General features: G+C 43.3%; 1 protein-coding gene across 1 annotated transcript in view; it reads right to left on the bottom strand.

The window, feature by feature from the left end:
- LOC123996351 (BMP/retinoic acid-inducible neural-specific protein 3-like) overlaps positions 1 to 17,436 on the bottom strand; it is a 59,671-nt gene that overhangs the window by 17,977 nt on the left and 24,258 nt on the right. Inside the window, exons 3-7 of the mRNA XM_046299725.1 lie at positions 13,078 to 13,268; positions 12,713 to 12,897; positions 7,392 to 7,497; positions 6,788 to 7,024; positions 3,241 to 3,463 (exon numbers count right to left, since the gene is read on the bottom strand). Coding sequence (XP_046155681.1) covers positions 3,241 to 3,463; positions 6,788 to 7,024; positions 7,392 to 7,497; positions 12,713 to 12,897; positions 13,078 to 13,268 — 942 coding nt within the window. The remainder of the gene's footprint in view (positions 1 to 3,240; positions 3,464 to 6,787; positions 7,025 to 7,391; positions 7,498 to 12,712; positions 12,898 to 13,077; positions 13,269 to 17,436) is intronic.

The following is a 17,436-nucleotide window of genomic DNA, read 5'->3' as shown; positions in this document are numbered from 1 at the left end:
GAGTCATGTCTGTGAGTATAACAAACTTGCTCAGTTTTTTTGACGTCTCTGTTCAGTGATTTCTCATTGAGAAACCATATTTCTTAGGCACTTTTTTTCAGTTCCTACCGTTTCCACTGGATGTCACCAGTCCTTGGAATTTGGTTGACGTTATTCCTTTGTGCAATGAAGAAGTACAGCCATGTTGGAAAAAGGTAACGCTGTTGAGTGCGCAAGACTTGAAAAGTAGCGTTAGTTTCCTCTCGTCCTCTATTAAAAACAGATAGACCCGTCTTCAATTTGATTTGATGGATTATTAACATTTAAAAATAACTAAAGTTGTATTACAAAAGTAGTTTGAAATGTTTTGGCAAAGTTTACAGGCAACTTTTGAGATATTTTGTAGTGACGTTGCTAAATTTGGAAGCTGTTTATTTCTGGAATAAACGCATCAAATAAATTGACATTTTGGATATATATCTGGATGGAATTAATCAAACCAATTGTCATGTTTATGGGACATATTGGAGTGCCAACAAAAGAAGCTAGTCAAAGGTAAGGCATGTTTTATATTTTATTTCTGTGTTTTGTGTAGCGCCTGCAGGGTTGAAATATGTTACTCTGTTTACTGTTGTGCTATCATCATAATAGCTTCTTATGCTTTTGCCGAAAAGCCTTTTTAAAATCACACATTTTAGTTGAATTTGCCGCGCTGCATTTTGCCTGGCTTTTGTCCAAGTGGGACGCAAGCATCCCCTATACCATAAGAACTTAAAGTAATGGACTGTCGTTTCTCTTTGCTTATTTGAGCTGTTCTTGCCATAATAGGGACTTGGTCTTATACCAAATAGGTCTATCTTCTGTATACCACCTCTACCTTGTCACAACACAACTGGCTCAAATGCATTAACCAGTTGGATTTAGGGGGCACTATTTTAATTTTTGGATGAAAAACGTTCCTGTTTTAAACAAGATATTTTGTCACAACAAGATTATCGACTATGCATTTAATTGACAGCTAAGGAAAGAAGACACTGACGTTTCCAAAACTGCAAAGATATTGTCTGTGAGTGCCACAGAACTGATGTTACAGGCGAAACCCAAATAAAAATCCAACCAGGAAGTGCCGCATTTTTTGAAACCGCCTCATGCCAATGACTATATGGCTGTGAATGAGCTACGAATGAGCTTATGTTTTCCACGTTTTCCCCAAGGTGTCTACAGCATTGTGACATCTTTTTAGGCATTTCCCTTGAAGAATGGCTGTAAGGGACCATATATGGCATGTGGACACATGGCGTCTCCCGCAGAAAACCTTGCGTAAAATACTGAGGTAGCCATTTTTCCAATCGCTTCTTATGAGAAACCAACTGCCTCGATGGATATATTATCGAATACATTTGTTAAAACACATTGAGGATGGATCCTAAACAACGTTTGCCGTGTTTCTATCGATATTATGTAGCTAATTTTGAAAAAAGTTTGGCGTTATAGTTGTAGCATTTTTCGGTCGATTTCTCAGCCAAGCATGGTGAAGAAACGGGAGCTTTTTCGCCTACAAAAATAATACTTTTTGGAAAAAAGGAACAATTGCTATCTAACTGGGAGTCTCCTGAGTGAAAGCATCCAAAGTTCTTCATAGGTAAATTATTTAATTTGGATGCTTTTCTTATTTTTGTGAAAATGTTGCCTGCTGCCAGCAGAGCCTAGCATAGCATTATGCCATGATACATTTACACAAATGCTTGTCTAGCGTTGGCTGTAACGCATATTTTGAAAATCTGAGATGACAGTGTTGTTAACAAAAGGCTAAGCATGTATTTGAATATATTTATTTCATTTGCGATTTTCATGAATAGGAACAGTTTCTAGGGGTATTTATATTTGTTGCGTTATGCTAATGCATTTGAGGCTATGATTACACTCCCGGATATGGGTTTCCTCGTCGCAACTGGTTAAGAAGGAAAGAAATTCCACAAAGTAACTTTTAACAAGGCACACCTGTTAATTTAAATGCATTCCAGGTGACTACCTCATGAAGCTGGTTGAGAGAATGCCAAGTGAGTGTGCAAAGCTGTAATCAAGGCAAAGGGTGGCTACTTTGAAGAAAATATTAAATGTTTTATATGATACCAGATGTATTCAAGTGCAGTCACTGGATCCTGGACTTCCTGATGAGCTTCCCCCAGGTGGTAAGGGGAGCCAACAACACGTCTGTCATGCTGATCATCAACACTGGAGCCCCTCATGGGTGTGTACTCAGTCCCCTCCTGTACTCCCTGTTCACCCACGACCAAACAAACACGACTCCAACACCGTTAAGTTTGCTGACACCAACAACGATGAGACAGCCTATAGGGAGGAGGTCAGAGAACTGGCAATGTGGTGCCAGGACAACAACCTCTCCCTCAATGTGAGCAAGACTAAGTAGCTGGTCGTGGACTACAGGAAAAGGCGGGCCGGACCAGCCCCCATTAACATCAATGGGTCTGTAGTGGAGAAGGTCGAGAGCTTCAAGTTCCTTGGTGACCACATCACCAACGAACTATCATGGTCCAAACACACCAAGACACTCATGAAGAGGGCACGACAAAACCTTTTTCCCCTCAGGAGACTGAAAAGACTTGGCATGGGTCCCCAGATCTGGATCCTCTAAAGCTACACCATCGGTTGCATCACCGCCTGGTATGGCAGCTGCTCGGCATCTGACTGTAAAGAGCTACAGAGGGTAGTGCGTACGGCCCAGTACATCACTTGGGCCAAGCTTCCTGCAATCCAGGACCTATATAATAGGCCGTGTCAGAGGAAAGCCCATAAAATTGTCAGATTCCAGTCACCCAAATCATAAACTGTTTTCTCTGCTGCCGCACGGCAAGTGGTACCGGACCACCAAGTCTAGGACAAAAAGGCTCCTCAACTGCTTCTACCCCCAAGCCATAAGACTGCTGAACAATTAATCAAATGACCACCAGACTATTACATTTTTAAGTTAAATTTATTTGGTAAATATTGTCTTAACTCTTTTTGAACTGCACTGTTGGTTAAGGGCTTAAAAGAAAGCATTTGACGGTAAGGTCTGCACTTGTTGTATTCTGCGCATGTAACAAATAAAGTTGATTTGATTCAATATTATTCTACAATGTAGAAAATAGTAAAAATAAAGAAAAACCCTGGAACAAGTACTGTAGGTGTCCAAACTTGACTGGTATTTTACATGCCATCTAAACTACACAGGGAACGTTTATCATAATACAGTCTCACCTCTCTCTCAGCACAATGACTTTCGGCTGTGTCCGACACCTCTTGCTGAGGGTGAAGAGTTTGTTGACGATTCGTCGGGATTTGGCAATGAGCTGTCTGCTGCTGAGCTCCAGCTGTCTGTAGCGTTGGTGGACGGCCGGCTCCATCTTCCAGAAGTACTGGATGGCAGATGTGTTGAGGGCGTAGAACATCGGGAGTCTCCGCAAAAAGTTCTGGAACTCCTCTGAAAGGCAGACAGGTGTGGAGAGGTTTAATGCCCCCTTGTCGTTCTGGTCTGCTTATTTATTTATATGATTCTGTTCATTTTGTCTGATAAAGTCAGACGGCATTAAGGGATCACTTTAGAGAGAGCACATGGGACTTGATTTGCCGGGCCGCAGTTGGGGAAAATGGAAGTGATGCATATGCTAATAGAAAGAGGCAGAAATAAATGTAGGTCTGTGTCTCTGTTTGAAACACCAAGAACCCAGCCAGCTCCTGGCAAAGCAAGCTCATGGCTCTGTGTGCAGAGGCACAACAGCCAAACAGATTGAAAAGCAGCAAAAAATATTACTTTGCTTCATGGTAAGTGTTAGGTTTAACGAGTCAAAGGGGGCAAAAAACGATTTTCAGAGCAATCGATATATGCTTTCATGATTGAATAGATTTTTCAGAATTCAATTCTAATTCATCTGTAATGAGAAAGTGACAGTGATATTTACAATTAACAGTGATGTTGATTATCTCTGATTACAATCGTCATTCGCTCTCAAAGTGATTAGCCATGGTGTAATATGTACTGCTGTGAATTTTTGATAAACCGTCGCTATATTAGGAGAGAGATCTCAGACTGCAATTAGAAGTAAACATAGTAGTGACTTTACGGCCATTAGATTCCATGATGTGCTCGGTAAAGGATGTTTACATGTTTTAAATCAGCCTCCAGCTGCTGCATTCAAATGAATTAGTGTGCTCCATTGCACCCCGAGTAAACCTGCTTAGGCTGGCACCATTCCCAGGACACAAAAAAAAAAGTCTGTTCATGCCAAGACTAGAGCGCTGTTTCACTGCCACGACAATGACACCTCATCCCTGAAAGCCCAGGCCTCTTCCCACCATTATTATCTTGTCAGACGATGAAAACAGCTAGGTAACAATGCTTCTCTCTTAATGCCTTCCCACAGCTCTGCTCTGAGGCAAACCACTGCAGAACTACAGGTACTGAACCTGGGCAAATTAAACAGCTCACATCAACAATGCAGTAGGGCAGATGGTGTGAAGGGTATAATTGGTCCAACTGGCTCAGACAGTTACACTATAATGCTGCCAACATCAAGGTTGTGGGTTTAGTCCCTCGCATGGGCCATGTGAATTAAACATAGTGTCTTCAGAAAGTATTCATACCGCTTGACTTATTGCACATTGTTTTATTACAGCCTAAATTCAAAATGGATTAAATATAACTTCTTCCTCACCCATCGGCACACAATACCCTATAATGACAAAGTGAAAATGTTTATTTTATTTTATGAAATACACAAATATTTCATATACATAAGTATTCACAACCCTGAGTCAATACAGTACATGTTAAAATCGCCAGCGTTTACGGCTGTGGATCTTTCTGGGTAAAGACTCGCAACTCCAGTGTATATTTGGCCTTGTGTTTAGGATAATGTCATGCTGAAAGGTGAATTTGTCTCCCAAGTGTTTGTTAGAAAATAGACAACCAGGATTTCCTCTAGGATTGTGCTTAGCTATTCTGTTGATTTTTATCCTAAAAAACTCCCTAGTCCTTGCCGATGACAATCATATCCATAACATGATGACGCCACCACGCTTTAAAATATGAAGAGTGGTACTCGGTGATGTGTTGGTTTTGCCCCAAACAGAACACTTGGTATTCAGGACAAAGTTAATATATATAAATATATATATATATATTTTGCCATTTTACTTTACTGCCTTTTTGCAAACAGGATGCATGTTTTGGAATATTTTTTTCTGTAGTCTTTCCTTTCACTCTGTCAATTAGGTTAGTATTGTGTAGTAACGACAATGTTGTTGATCCTCAGTTTTCACCTATCACAGCCATTAAACACCCTCCAACTGTTTTAAAGTCACCATTGGCCTCATGGTGAAATCCTAGAGCAGTTTCCTTCCTCTCCGGCTACTGAGTTAGGAAAGACGCCTGTATCTTTGTAGTGATTGGGTGTAGAAAAGCAACTTCACCATGCTCAAAGGGATATTCAATGTCTGCCCTTCTTGGCGAGGCTTTGGAAAACCTCCCTGGTTTTTGTGGTTAAATCTGTGTTTGAAATTCACTGCTCAACTAAGGGACCTTACATGTATGTGTGGGGTACAGAGTTGAGGTTTTCAAAAATCATGTTAAACACTATTCCACACAGAGTTCATTGAACTTATTTTTTGACTTGTTAAACAAATGTTTACTCCTGAACATATTTAGGCTTGCCATAACAAATTGGTTGAATAATTATTCACTCGTTTTTATTCATTTGTACTTTGACATTATGAGGTATTGTGTTTAGGCCAGTGTCAGCAAATTTCTATTTAATCAATTTTAGATTCAGGCTTTAACACAACAAAATGTGGAAAAGTCAAGGGGCGTAAATACTTTCTGGAGTTGCTGTATGCGTTTACAGACTTCTCAAGTGTGACCCGGACATTTAATATGAATAATTCAGCCTTTAAATATACATGTGAACCCATAGACAGCAGACGTCACACTGATTCCGTGTTGTGTAAGGTTCTGTGGCATATATCAGGAGACTGAAAAGATTTGGCTTTGGTCCCCAGATCCTCAAAACATTCTACAGCTGCACCATCAAGAGCATCCTGAACGGTTGCATCACCGCCTGGTATGGAAACTGCTCTGCATCTGACCGTAAGGTGCTACAGAGGCTAGTGCCTCCTGCTGTGTACGTCACTGGTGCCAAGCTTCCTGCCATCTAGGACCTATATATATACACACTAGGCGGTGTCAGATGAAGTCCCAAAAAATGATCAAAGACTCCAGTCACCCAAGTCATAGACTGTTCTCTCTGCTACTGCATGACAAGCGGTACCAGAGCGCCAAGTCTAAAAGGTTCCTTAACAGCTACTACCCCAAATCAACAAGACTTAACAGCTTCTAACCCCCAATCCACCCCCCCCCCCTTTTTACACTGCTGCTACTCATTGTTCATTATCTAGGCATAGTCACTTTACATGTACAAATTACATCAACTAACCTGTACCCCGCACATTGACTCCGTATCGGAACTCCCTGTATATGTCCTTGTAATTGTAACTTTTTATTTTTTTACTTAAGAAAATATTAAAAATAAATCAAATTAAAGTGAAAAAAGAAAATTTACTCTTTCTTGACCTGCATTGTTGGTTAAGGGCTTGTAATAAGCATTTTACGGTACTTTTTTATTCGGCGCATGATAAATACAATTTCATTTGATTTGACGTACAGTTGCAGTACATTTGTGCAAGTATATTGAATGTTACAAATGATCTATATACACCTCTGTGACTGTATCATCATGTCATACTCCCATACCCGACTCTTCAAAGTCCTGGTTGGCCATGTTCCAGGTGTCTCTGATGTGCAGTAGGCTGGCCTCCATGGCCCTCAGGTCCACGTCGGGGCAATTACACTGGGGGAAGCCTGGGCTGCAGCGGCACCAACAGTCATTGTCTCGGCACACAAACTGACCCTCCACGTTACAGCCGATGTAGCTTAGAGCAGCCTGGACGAACCTGACCCTCAGGTACTCTGGTAGGATGGCCTGGAGACCTGAGGAGAGGACATGGTACAGTTTATATGACAACACTGGCTAAACTTCAAGACAAATGACTGTAATAATGTAAACTAGACTCAAATACTGTATTAACTATAGACTTTCTACTGTAAGTTACTATAGGACAGAAGAGGTATTTTCTGGTCACTTTATAGATACATTTCCACTGTCTTGATCATACATGTCTACAAATCCCTGTGATCCACTTAGGAATCCAGAGGTTCGGTTTCCAATGCCAGACAAAGACGAATTGAAGCTAAAATCCTTTCGACACTCTGGTGCCTCTTGTCTAACGTTTGGCAGAGAATATAAACTGACAATTCCATCAGAATGTCTGGGTGGGTTCAATTATGGATGGCCGACCTTGCAGATTAATCTTGTTTTCAGGGCTCTGAACCAGAACAGAGCTGACTGAGTCCAGGTTGTCATAGTTACTGCATCCAAGAGGGCCCGTCCTGGTTTCGGTCACCTAACGGGAAAGACAGAGGCACATGGCAATACTCCACTACACTGTAAAAGAGAGCCACTAAAGTCATAAAAAATGTAGGGATGCAGAGCTGAATGTCATGTGGAATGAGATCAACAACAAGAGTATGCTCACTCAGATCCTACCATCTGTACTTCCACAGGACTAAATATTTTATACCTTATTGAGACATGTTTAAATGTTCACATCAACAAACATTACAAGTAGTAGTACAGTAGTTCAGTTGTTTGGTATATGATGCAACACCAAGGTTGTGCATTTAGACATATCCACTATTCAGTATAGTCTGTTAGATGATAATTCTCTGTTCAGAGGCCACATTATGTTATATCCAAAAAGTATAGTACATGAATAAGCTTAAGGTTGAGAGGTGGTTTCTTGTCTACTCAGAGAAAGCGATGACATACAGTAGCAATGCAACCAAAAAACACTGTCATCTGACACAAGGGAGAGAAGAATGTGGAGTCTGCAAAAAAGTAAAAGAAAGAACGAAGAATTTTTTTCGGTGGGAGCTTCCAATTATGCTTTAAGTCTTGAAAGATGCAGTTACATGCAAGCCTGGCAGACATATCACTAGATTCATGCTGACAAATGAGAAAGACACTGGATCTCTTCTCCTCTGGGTGAGCGGTTAGATCGTTCACAATCACAGCTCAATCCTCCTTGACAAAAGGCTGATTTAAAGCTCCCGTATATCAAGGTTTCTCTGCCACCATTCCAAGTCTGGCAGCCTGTGGGCCTATCCATCTCCCTCCTCGTCACTTGCAAGTTATTCTCCCCTAATGCCACAGTGGCTCCTTCTTTTAATATTTCCCCAAAGGGCCAATAAAAGTAACCACATCACCAGTGTAGATCAATGAGGAACTATGGTTCTACATTCAGAAGAAAGGGGACACTTTCCTTTCCCTCTGTGGGCAGAAAAGTTGTCTTTCTTTGACACCTACTTTAAGGTCACTGTGAAAACAGAGGGAAGGGTGAGACACAGGAAAGAACATGAAGAACAGAAACTTAACTGTTTCAAAAAGGTACGCATTCAAAACATGAATATGCCATAACCATGACCAACCTTCATACATAAGCAGCAGTGATTCATTATATGACAATCACAAAATATTATTTTTAATTCAACATTGAGGTTTGAGTTACTTTGAAATGGAGAGGGGGGAAGAGGGTTGAGAAAGAGAGATTAAAAACCTCAACTTCAGCAGGCCTATCGACGGCATTTCCATTATTTTTTTTTATTGATGCTTCGACGAAAATAATTAAAATCCGTGAAATGTCTAGAGGGATGGGCAGATAAATTTCTAACACAGACAGATGTCCAACTTAAAGGGAAATGTTTTAATTTAAATCTGGATTTTCTATGCATAGCAATGAGACCATCTGCAACAAGGACCAAGTGAAGCCGAGCATACGCACACTTAAATCCATTTCTTATAGAAAGGACAAAAACAAAAAAGGTCTTAACAGTTGTTTGTATAAAAGTATGTTCAGTAACTTATTGGGACTTTGGTGGATAGAAAAATGTAAATGAGGAGGTAGAGAGAGAGCGAGCGGGGGTTGTATTAATATGCCATAATCGAGTGCTGACTATCAGAAATTCTAACAGCTGCATTTAATGGGACTGGCGATTGCTCTTAAAGGCTTTCCTGGAATAGGAATGTGCTGCTTGGTTATGTGATGGAGACAAGTCTGGTATGCATCATCATATTCTACATTTAAGTCATTCAGCAGACACTCTTATCCAAACTGAGTAACAGTAGTGAGTGCATCATTTTTTTTACTTCGTACCGGTCCCTAGTGGGACTCAAACCCACAACCCTGGCGTTGCAAGCGCAATGATCTACCAAACTGAGCCACATGAGACTTGCTATACAGGAACAGCACTCACTCACAGTATGGATGCTTCTTCTGATTAAGGCAGAGACCAGAGTCCCGTCCTGCCTCAGCCAAAGAATCTGCCCCTGGGGAGATCGTGACTACAACCTCAAGCTCATTACCATAACGCAAAATTAGCGATTTCTGAAAATTGCAAATTAAATGAAATAAATATGCCTATCCTCAAGCTTATCCTTTTCTTAACAATCCTGTTGTCTCAGATTTTCAAAATATGCTTTAGAACCAGAGAAAATCAATAATTTGTGTAAGAGTGGTGATAGCTAGCTTAGCATTTAGCGTTAGCATTTAGCACGCAACATTCACAAACACCAGCAAAGGGATCAAATAAAATAATTTAATCCTGTTGATTTCCTGGTCACTCAAACATCTTGGTTTTGCCTGTAGATTCTGTTCTATGGCACTCACAGTGAAAATCTTTACAGTTCTAGAAACGTCAGAGTGTCTTCTTTCCAAAACTATCAATTCCAAGCATAGTCGAGCATCTTTTCGTGACAAAATATTGCGCTTAAAACGGGCATGTCTTTTTATCCAAAAATGAAATACTGCCCCTAGAGTCTTAACAGGTTAAAGGTCTTGCAAGTGTTTAATGTTTGGGAATAGCTAATGATTTAAAGCGAGAATGAAAATATAAGCATATCCCAAGTGCTCCAAAGCAATGCAGTAACAACCCTTGTATACTTTTATATGCATGGTGCAATGCCTCAAATGACAAGGAAGCTCAATTATTTTCTAAATGCGAGCATTATTAATAGTATTATTATACCACTAAGGCAGAAGCATAGAAACTGATGAAGATCATGCCTTCTGTTAATTCCACCTATGAGTAATTCCACAAAATCAGAATATAATACATAAAATGCCAGTAAGTGAGCCCCAGATGTCAGATATTTAAATAATAATGGGTATTAAGAGGCCTATACACCAACCTGTTAAAAAAGTATGGAATGGCATTAATGTTTGGGACCGGCGCTTCTTCGGAAATTGCTTTTTTCACGGCACCACAGAGAATCGTCCTGTTTTTAATCACTAGGCATAGCCTTAGTAGATGCAGCATATCCCCATTTGCATCCTAGATGTGTTTACGCGTGTTTAGACATTCTTTGAGGATTCCGGCAAGATGTTTTAAAACCACTTTGTTGCACTGGCTTACACTACGATGTCAACCAGAGCTGGGGATCAGCTTATCGACTTGAAGAGAGAAAAAATAAACTAGCATGAGATTATATTTGTGCCCCCTAAATAAATGGAGGCTCATTGAAATCCGCAGGGGAGCAGCAGAGGACCTTTAAGAGAAGAAAGTAGGAGTTACTGTGGCAAGGCAAACTATGATATGCTGTTTTTTTTAGATTAGAGTCTGTTTCCCAACTTGGATGGGGCTGAGAGAGAGACTCCTTTTGATTTGGAACAAATTATCATCCCTTTTCCCTTCTCTCAGAGCTTAATAATTATGGTGCTCTTGGCAGACAATGTTGCAGAGAGAGGAAACAGAGCTGGCTAAAGGTTAAGATTACTCACAACTTGTATATTAGTAGCTTGACTGACGATGACCCAGACAGAGGTTAAAGGGTAAGTGAAGCCAACTGCAGCTCATACCTTTATCTAATTTGTAAAGTTCTCCCAGAGTATATAAGACCTTGATAGAAAATAACAAACTTCCTCTTGTTTTTACATCTGACGGGGGAGGACATGGCAAAATGTTAAAGAGGACACAACAATTTTATAACGAAGATGACAACATCTGTATGAAATGAATAATTCATTGATACACAAGGGATAAAACAAGACAGTGTTTTTTTATTTTATTTATCCACATCAAATCTGTTCTACATCGTGAACAACTGCAACCATATTTTCTCACTAGATTTCCAAAGCTCAGCCACACAAATTATCTTTATTCCCCTACAAATGAACCATAAGAGAACATGAGTGACTAAACACCGCAGCAGTCCTGTCCTCTCCCCATCGATGGCTTGTTGTTTTTCAGGCTAATTGTAATAAACCTTAGTAGAAATGGACCTGGGTTGTAAATCAAACTTTAACCATTTGATTTATGTCCACCCAGCACTGTTAGTATCACCTGCCAGTGTTTCTTGCTCACCGGTAGGTTAAAGCACCGATTATTACAGATGGCGGAACCCCAGTATTCTTCATAAGTCTTCTATTCATTAGCGTGACACCTTAACTCATACCCAAAATGGCTGACAAATGGGGCAAGCTCTCTAAGAAATTGTTGAAATAGAACCGAGGATTCATCACTCTGATGCGTAATTGTAGAGGCACCACTTCCCTTCGCCTCCCATCTTTCTTTTTCCTTTCCCTTTATTTTTCACCTGAAGTGTTATAGCTATAGCTCCTACATTATACCAGGACAACAGGCTTTTCTCCTCCTGAAATCTGTTCTCTTAAAGCCGTTGTCCGGTGCCCTCTTTCTAAGAGATGCTTTTGTTTTGCCATCAGTCTTCATCTTGACGAGGTAAAAATCCATGGCCTGAATTAAAGGCAGCTGATGCTGTGAATATTTCACATCAGTCACTGAAACTGCCTCCTAAACAAATGCACCTCAGAGGACTTCTGCTCCATTCATCTCAATCAGACGATTTTAGCAGCACTTTGTCCACGAGAACGCTGCCAACAAAGCCATGTGTCCCGTTGCCAATTCACTTTAAGGAATATATGGCCTTATCTGTCTGTGGTGGCCAAAGATGGGATAGCACTGGGAAAAGTCAATGATAAACAGATGGATGCTTTCAAACTACAAGTGAGTTTATAACTCTACATCATCTTAGATAATGTTCAAAATCAATGTTGAACTGTACAATTGTGTCAGGTATGACTGTCACATGTATTTTAGCACACACCTACTCCCCTCCCCCACATTCTTTAGAAGTTGGTCCCCAAACCTCAAGATGTACAAAACAGTCTAGCAGTCCAGTTTTAAACAATCACTTCTAAATAAATGTAAATTCGACACCAGTGGCTCACCAGCTGGTGAAACACTGCTCTCATACCAGATGTCTATACATTGGAAATTCCTCAATGATAATCCTCTCATTGCCACAGGTACATGTAAACAAATCACAGGCTCACATGGAAACGAATCACCCCGAATACGGAGTCTGACAAACATGTCCTGCTGTGCAAAGGGCAAACTCAGCCGATCACTCATTACTCAGTAATAATGACTGACACAGTGATTAATGGACCCAGCTAGAGGGCTCTGGGAATGAATGTGTGTGTGTGTGTGGGGGGGGGGGAGGTCATGGATGCAATCTGGATGTGGTGCAGCTTGTAGGTTTACCTTAATGGCTGTGGATGCTATCTGGATGTGGTGCAGCTTGCGCAGGGTGCTCTCTCTGTCGATGAAGTAAGAGGCAGCCAGTTGATGCAGGGCCTCTAGAGTCACGGCTGTACCGTTGGCCTCTCTTGTCTCCACCGTTCTACTCAACCTCCGCTTGTCCACAAAGATCATTAATGACTCCTCCCCTAAACACACACAGAGTGGAGCAGAATATGCACTGAGAACTGGGCTGGGGAATAGAACACATTCAATATGACACCTTTACAGCAAAGAGAGAATTTACTGTTTGCGTTTCTGACGCTGAGCATCAGCAACATACAGAGGATTGGGTTAAAAGAACATCAATAAATACATATTATTCTTACCCCCCAGGGTGGCTGAGAGCAGAAAGTGTGTTCCGTACTTCCTGATGATGCTGTCTGTAATGGAGCTGAGGCTGGGCCGTCTGCCCAGGTGCCTGATGGTCTGGAGGAACTCTGGGTCCAGGGGCAGGGCCAGACCATTGTTGTCCTGTCTCTCTAGAGCCAGGCTGTTCACTTTCCAGCGGCCAAACTCCCTGCAATGTCACAGTCACACATTAGCACACACACACAAACAAACACAGGCAGCGATTTGCACATGCACCCCCCCCACCCACACACAGCAGGCTTCATTTGCAAACACCCTCTTTCATAGTCATAGTGAAGACAGAGGAAAAAGGTCTCAAGAGGATGTTACAGCCAGCCAACAGCCTTACGCTTGGTGCGGAGACTAATTTTTAGATTCAGGCAATGCTGGGTGGGAAATTTGTCTGCACGCCATGACATCTCCGGTGCCATTTCTTAAAATATGAACGGTGCTCTCTTTCTCTCCGAGGGCACAAGGCTCCCCATCATTACGCACACCTGTCCCCCCCCCCCCATTACACAAATCAGCAATTATTATCACCTCTGTCATTACCTCCCCTATGTCTCTCTGTTCCCCCGCACTGTTTCCTGCTTCAGCATTGATTGTCATATGTCCTTGTCCTGATGCTGTTCCTCTCTTGTTCGATGTCTGTTCCGATTAAATGTTTGACTCCCCGTACCTGCTTCTCTACTCCAGCGTCGGTCCTTACAGATTACCATGCAGCTCAAACAGCCCATAATAACCAGGCTTCAGTGGTCAAGCCTATTATGGAGCGAAAGGATCAATGTAAAACTGAAATTAGTACTGCAGATTTTAATGGAATAAAAATGGAGGTGATCTACTGTGGGTCGGAATAGTTTCAGGTCTGTCGTGGAACAATCAGGGAAAACACACGGGCACGCACCCGCACACACGCTCAAGAGTCCACAGTAGCCGTCAATAAAAACTCACTTTTCTGGGGGGAAAGTCCCCCCAGGGAAGAAAAACACATAAAAAAGTAGCCAACAGGAATCAGCTAATTAGGGCCTGTTTCACGATGCCGTTTTTCCATAACGAGGGTCAATTACTGGTATTCCTGCCACTGAGCCGTGGGGGAGAGGAGGGAGAGAGTAGAGCAGAGCTTAACCATGATCGACACAAAGCCTCGCCAGGCTTGTTGATGTACAGTTAAGGATGCTGGTTAGCAAGGGCACACACAAACACCCTAGCGAATTAGCTAGCATTAGCACTGGGCAATTCCACTACTGGCCCCCTGTAGGGATGCTAGGACACGCACTGCTTTATTTATTAAAAATGTTAAAGAACGCAATGGTAAATCTTAGCACTGGCAGTAGTGCCATAGGCCAGGCGGTGTGTCAGAAATATTTTTGCTATTTTCACAGTGGTAATTATGGGTGCAGTAGCTGGCGGTGGCACATAGGGCTTGACCCCTCACTGCCCAATCAGAACGTGCTCCATGTCTAAATACAGTACATGGTTGCTTTAAGTTGTGTATTAACAGTCTTATGTATTGCATTGTTTTCAACTCCAATTCAAACAGTATGCTGTAGTCTAGTTTATAAAATACCCTACAGAAACAAAATAACAAAAATGTAAGACAATCCCATATTTGCTAAATAGCCTATTGTGGTAAACCGTGGGGTGTTGGGTTGAATGTTCAGAGATTGACACAGAGACAGGGAGGCGTTAATCAGAAAAACAACTTTACTTAAGACAGAAAATAAATATATTAAAGAAATAACTTCGGTTTTGCTTGGTCTTCAATCTCTCTTTATACCGGTGTCCGTGTCTCTCTCCCGCGGTGTGCCATCGTGCTCCTTTTATTTAGCCTCCACAGCTGGTTGGCACTTTCCTCTAATTACCTCCCCATGTCGGGGTGCCCAGCTCCCGGAATCCCAGCAGAGGGAGCCAACATCGCCTCACGTACGTCTCCTCTATGACCATCCCCCGTGGTAGACCTCCTGGGATACCACACAACACCCCCCCCCTTAGCCCTGACTGGGAGGGAGGCATGCTCAGGGCTAGGTTTGCATCCCTCCTGGATAGGGCGTCCACATTGCCGTGCTGGGCCCCTAACCTGTGGATGACAGAGAGAATCGCTGTAAGGACAGGAACCAGCGGGTGACACGGTCATTCGTGTCCTTACCTCATGCTATCCACACGAGCGGGGCATGGTCAGTAATCAAGGTGAACTTCCTCCCGAGAAGGTAATACTTGAGGGTGTCGAGGGCCCACTTCACGGCGAGGCACTCCTTCTTGACAATTGAGTACTTCTTCTCCATCAGGAGGAGCTTCCTGCTGACATACATGATGGGGTGCTCCTCGCCTTCCCGCTCTCGAGACAAAAACGGCCGTTACCCCGGTGTCAGACACGTTTGTCTGGACCAGGAGAGTTTGAGAAGTCCGGGCTGACAAGTACCAGGTGCGAACATAGCGCATACTTCAGGGTCTGGAAAGCCGCCTCTGTGTCCTCCATCCATCGCACCGTCTGGAGTAGTCGTGCATTTGTTAAATCTGTCAGGGGAGAAGCTATTGCGTCTAAGTTAGGTACAAATCTACTGTAGTAGCCCGCTAACCACAGGACTGACTTTACCTGCCTCTTTGTTCAGGGGACCGGCCATCCTTAATATAATAATAATAAATGCCATTTAGCAGACGCTTTTATCCAAAGCGACGTACAGTCATGTGTGCATACATTCTACGTATGGGTGGTCCCGGGGATCGAACCCACTACCCTGGCGTTACAAGCGCCATGCTCTACCAACTGAGCTACAGAAGGACCACAGCAATTTTTTTTCTTGGGGTTTCACATTTCCCCTCCCAATCTGATATCCCAGGCATTCCACTTCGGCGTAGCCCAGCTTGCACTTGTGGGGGTTCGCGATCAGACCTGCATCCCTTAGCGCATCAACCACAGCCTGTAACTTGCAGATGTGCAGTGACAATTGGGACTCACAATTATGTAATCTAGATAATCCGCTGCGTACTCACTGTGCGGCCACATACTCAGTCCATGAGCCGCAGAAATGTTGCTGGAGCCCCGTGGAGCCCGAAAGGCAGAACGCGGTAGTGGTATAGCCCCCCCGGGTTGGAGAAGGCAGTCTTCTCCTGGAAGGCCGCTACCTGGGGCACCTGCCAGTACCCCTTCGTTAGGTCCAAGGTGCTGACGTATCTCGCTGTCCCCAAGTGGTCGATCAGTTCGTCCACCCAGGGCATGGGGTAGGCATCAAACTTACTGATCTCATTCAGGCCCCGGAAGTCATTACAGAAGCGGATGGTTCCGTCCAGTTTTGGAACCAGCACTATGGGGCTAGATCACTCACTGAGAATCCTCCAGTACCCCCATTTCTAGCATTGTTGTCACTTCCCGCTGGACCACCACCCTCCGGGCTTCTGGTATGGCCGTTTACACACTTTCTCCCGCAACAGTGTGGATCTGATGGTCCACAAGGTCTGTGGGGGTCGGCTGCTCTTCCCAGACCTCCTTGGCTAGGTACAGCAGCCCGCGCGGCCGATGGCCATACAGGAGCTCAAAGGGGGAGAACCCCATGGATGCTTTGGGTACCTCACGCACTGAAAACATCAGGTGGGGCAGCAGCTGGTCCCAGTTCCTCCAGTCTCTCTCGATGACCTTCTTCAGCATGTCTCAGGGTCTTATTGAAGCGTTCCACCAGCCCATCGATTTGTGGATGGTACACACTGGTCCTCACTTGTTTGATTCGTAACAGATTGCAGACATCCTTCATCACACAAGAGATGAACACGGTGCCCTGTCTGTCAGGATTTCCTGCAGAAGCCCACCTGGCTGAATAAATGGAAGAGCTCCCGTGTGATACCTTTGGATGCCGCCGTGCGTAGCGGTATTGCCTCAGGTTAACAGGTGGCGTAATCCATGAATACCAGGATGTATTGGTGTCCCCTTGCGTTCTTTACCAACGGACCCACCAGATCAATTGTCAACCGCTCGAATGGCACTCCTATAATGGGTAAGGGAACCAAAGGGTTTTGATACTGCACCCTCGGAGCTATGATCTGGCACTCCGGGCAACCACGGCAGTAGTCCTCCATGGCGCGTTTGACTCCGGCCCAGTGGAACCGGTTCCCGATCCGCTCCCTGGTTTTCTCCACCCCCAGGTGTTCCCCAAGCAGGTGGGTGTTGTCAAGCTGCAACACAGTCCTAACATACTGGCTGGGTATGAGTAACAAGTCTTTGGTCTCCCCATTATGCTTCACTACCTGATACAATAAATTATGCTTAATTGCGAAGTGGGGGTAGCACCAATTACTTAACCCAGGTAACAGTACGCCATCCACCGGCATCACCTGGGCCCTAGCAT

Source organism: Oncorhynchus gorbuscha, linkage group LG15 (assembly GCF_021184085.1).
Source record: "Oncorhynchus gorbuscha isolate QuinsamMale2020 ecotype Even-year linkage group LG15, OgorEven_v1.0, whole genome shotgun sequence".
Lineage (NCBI taxonomy): Eukaryota > Metazoa > Chordata > Actinopteri > Salmoniformes > Salmonidae > Oncorhynchus > Oncorhynchus gorbuscha.
The sequence above is the reverse complement of the archived record's forward strand: the minus strand, read 5'-3'. Positions and strand labels throughout refer to the sequence as shown.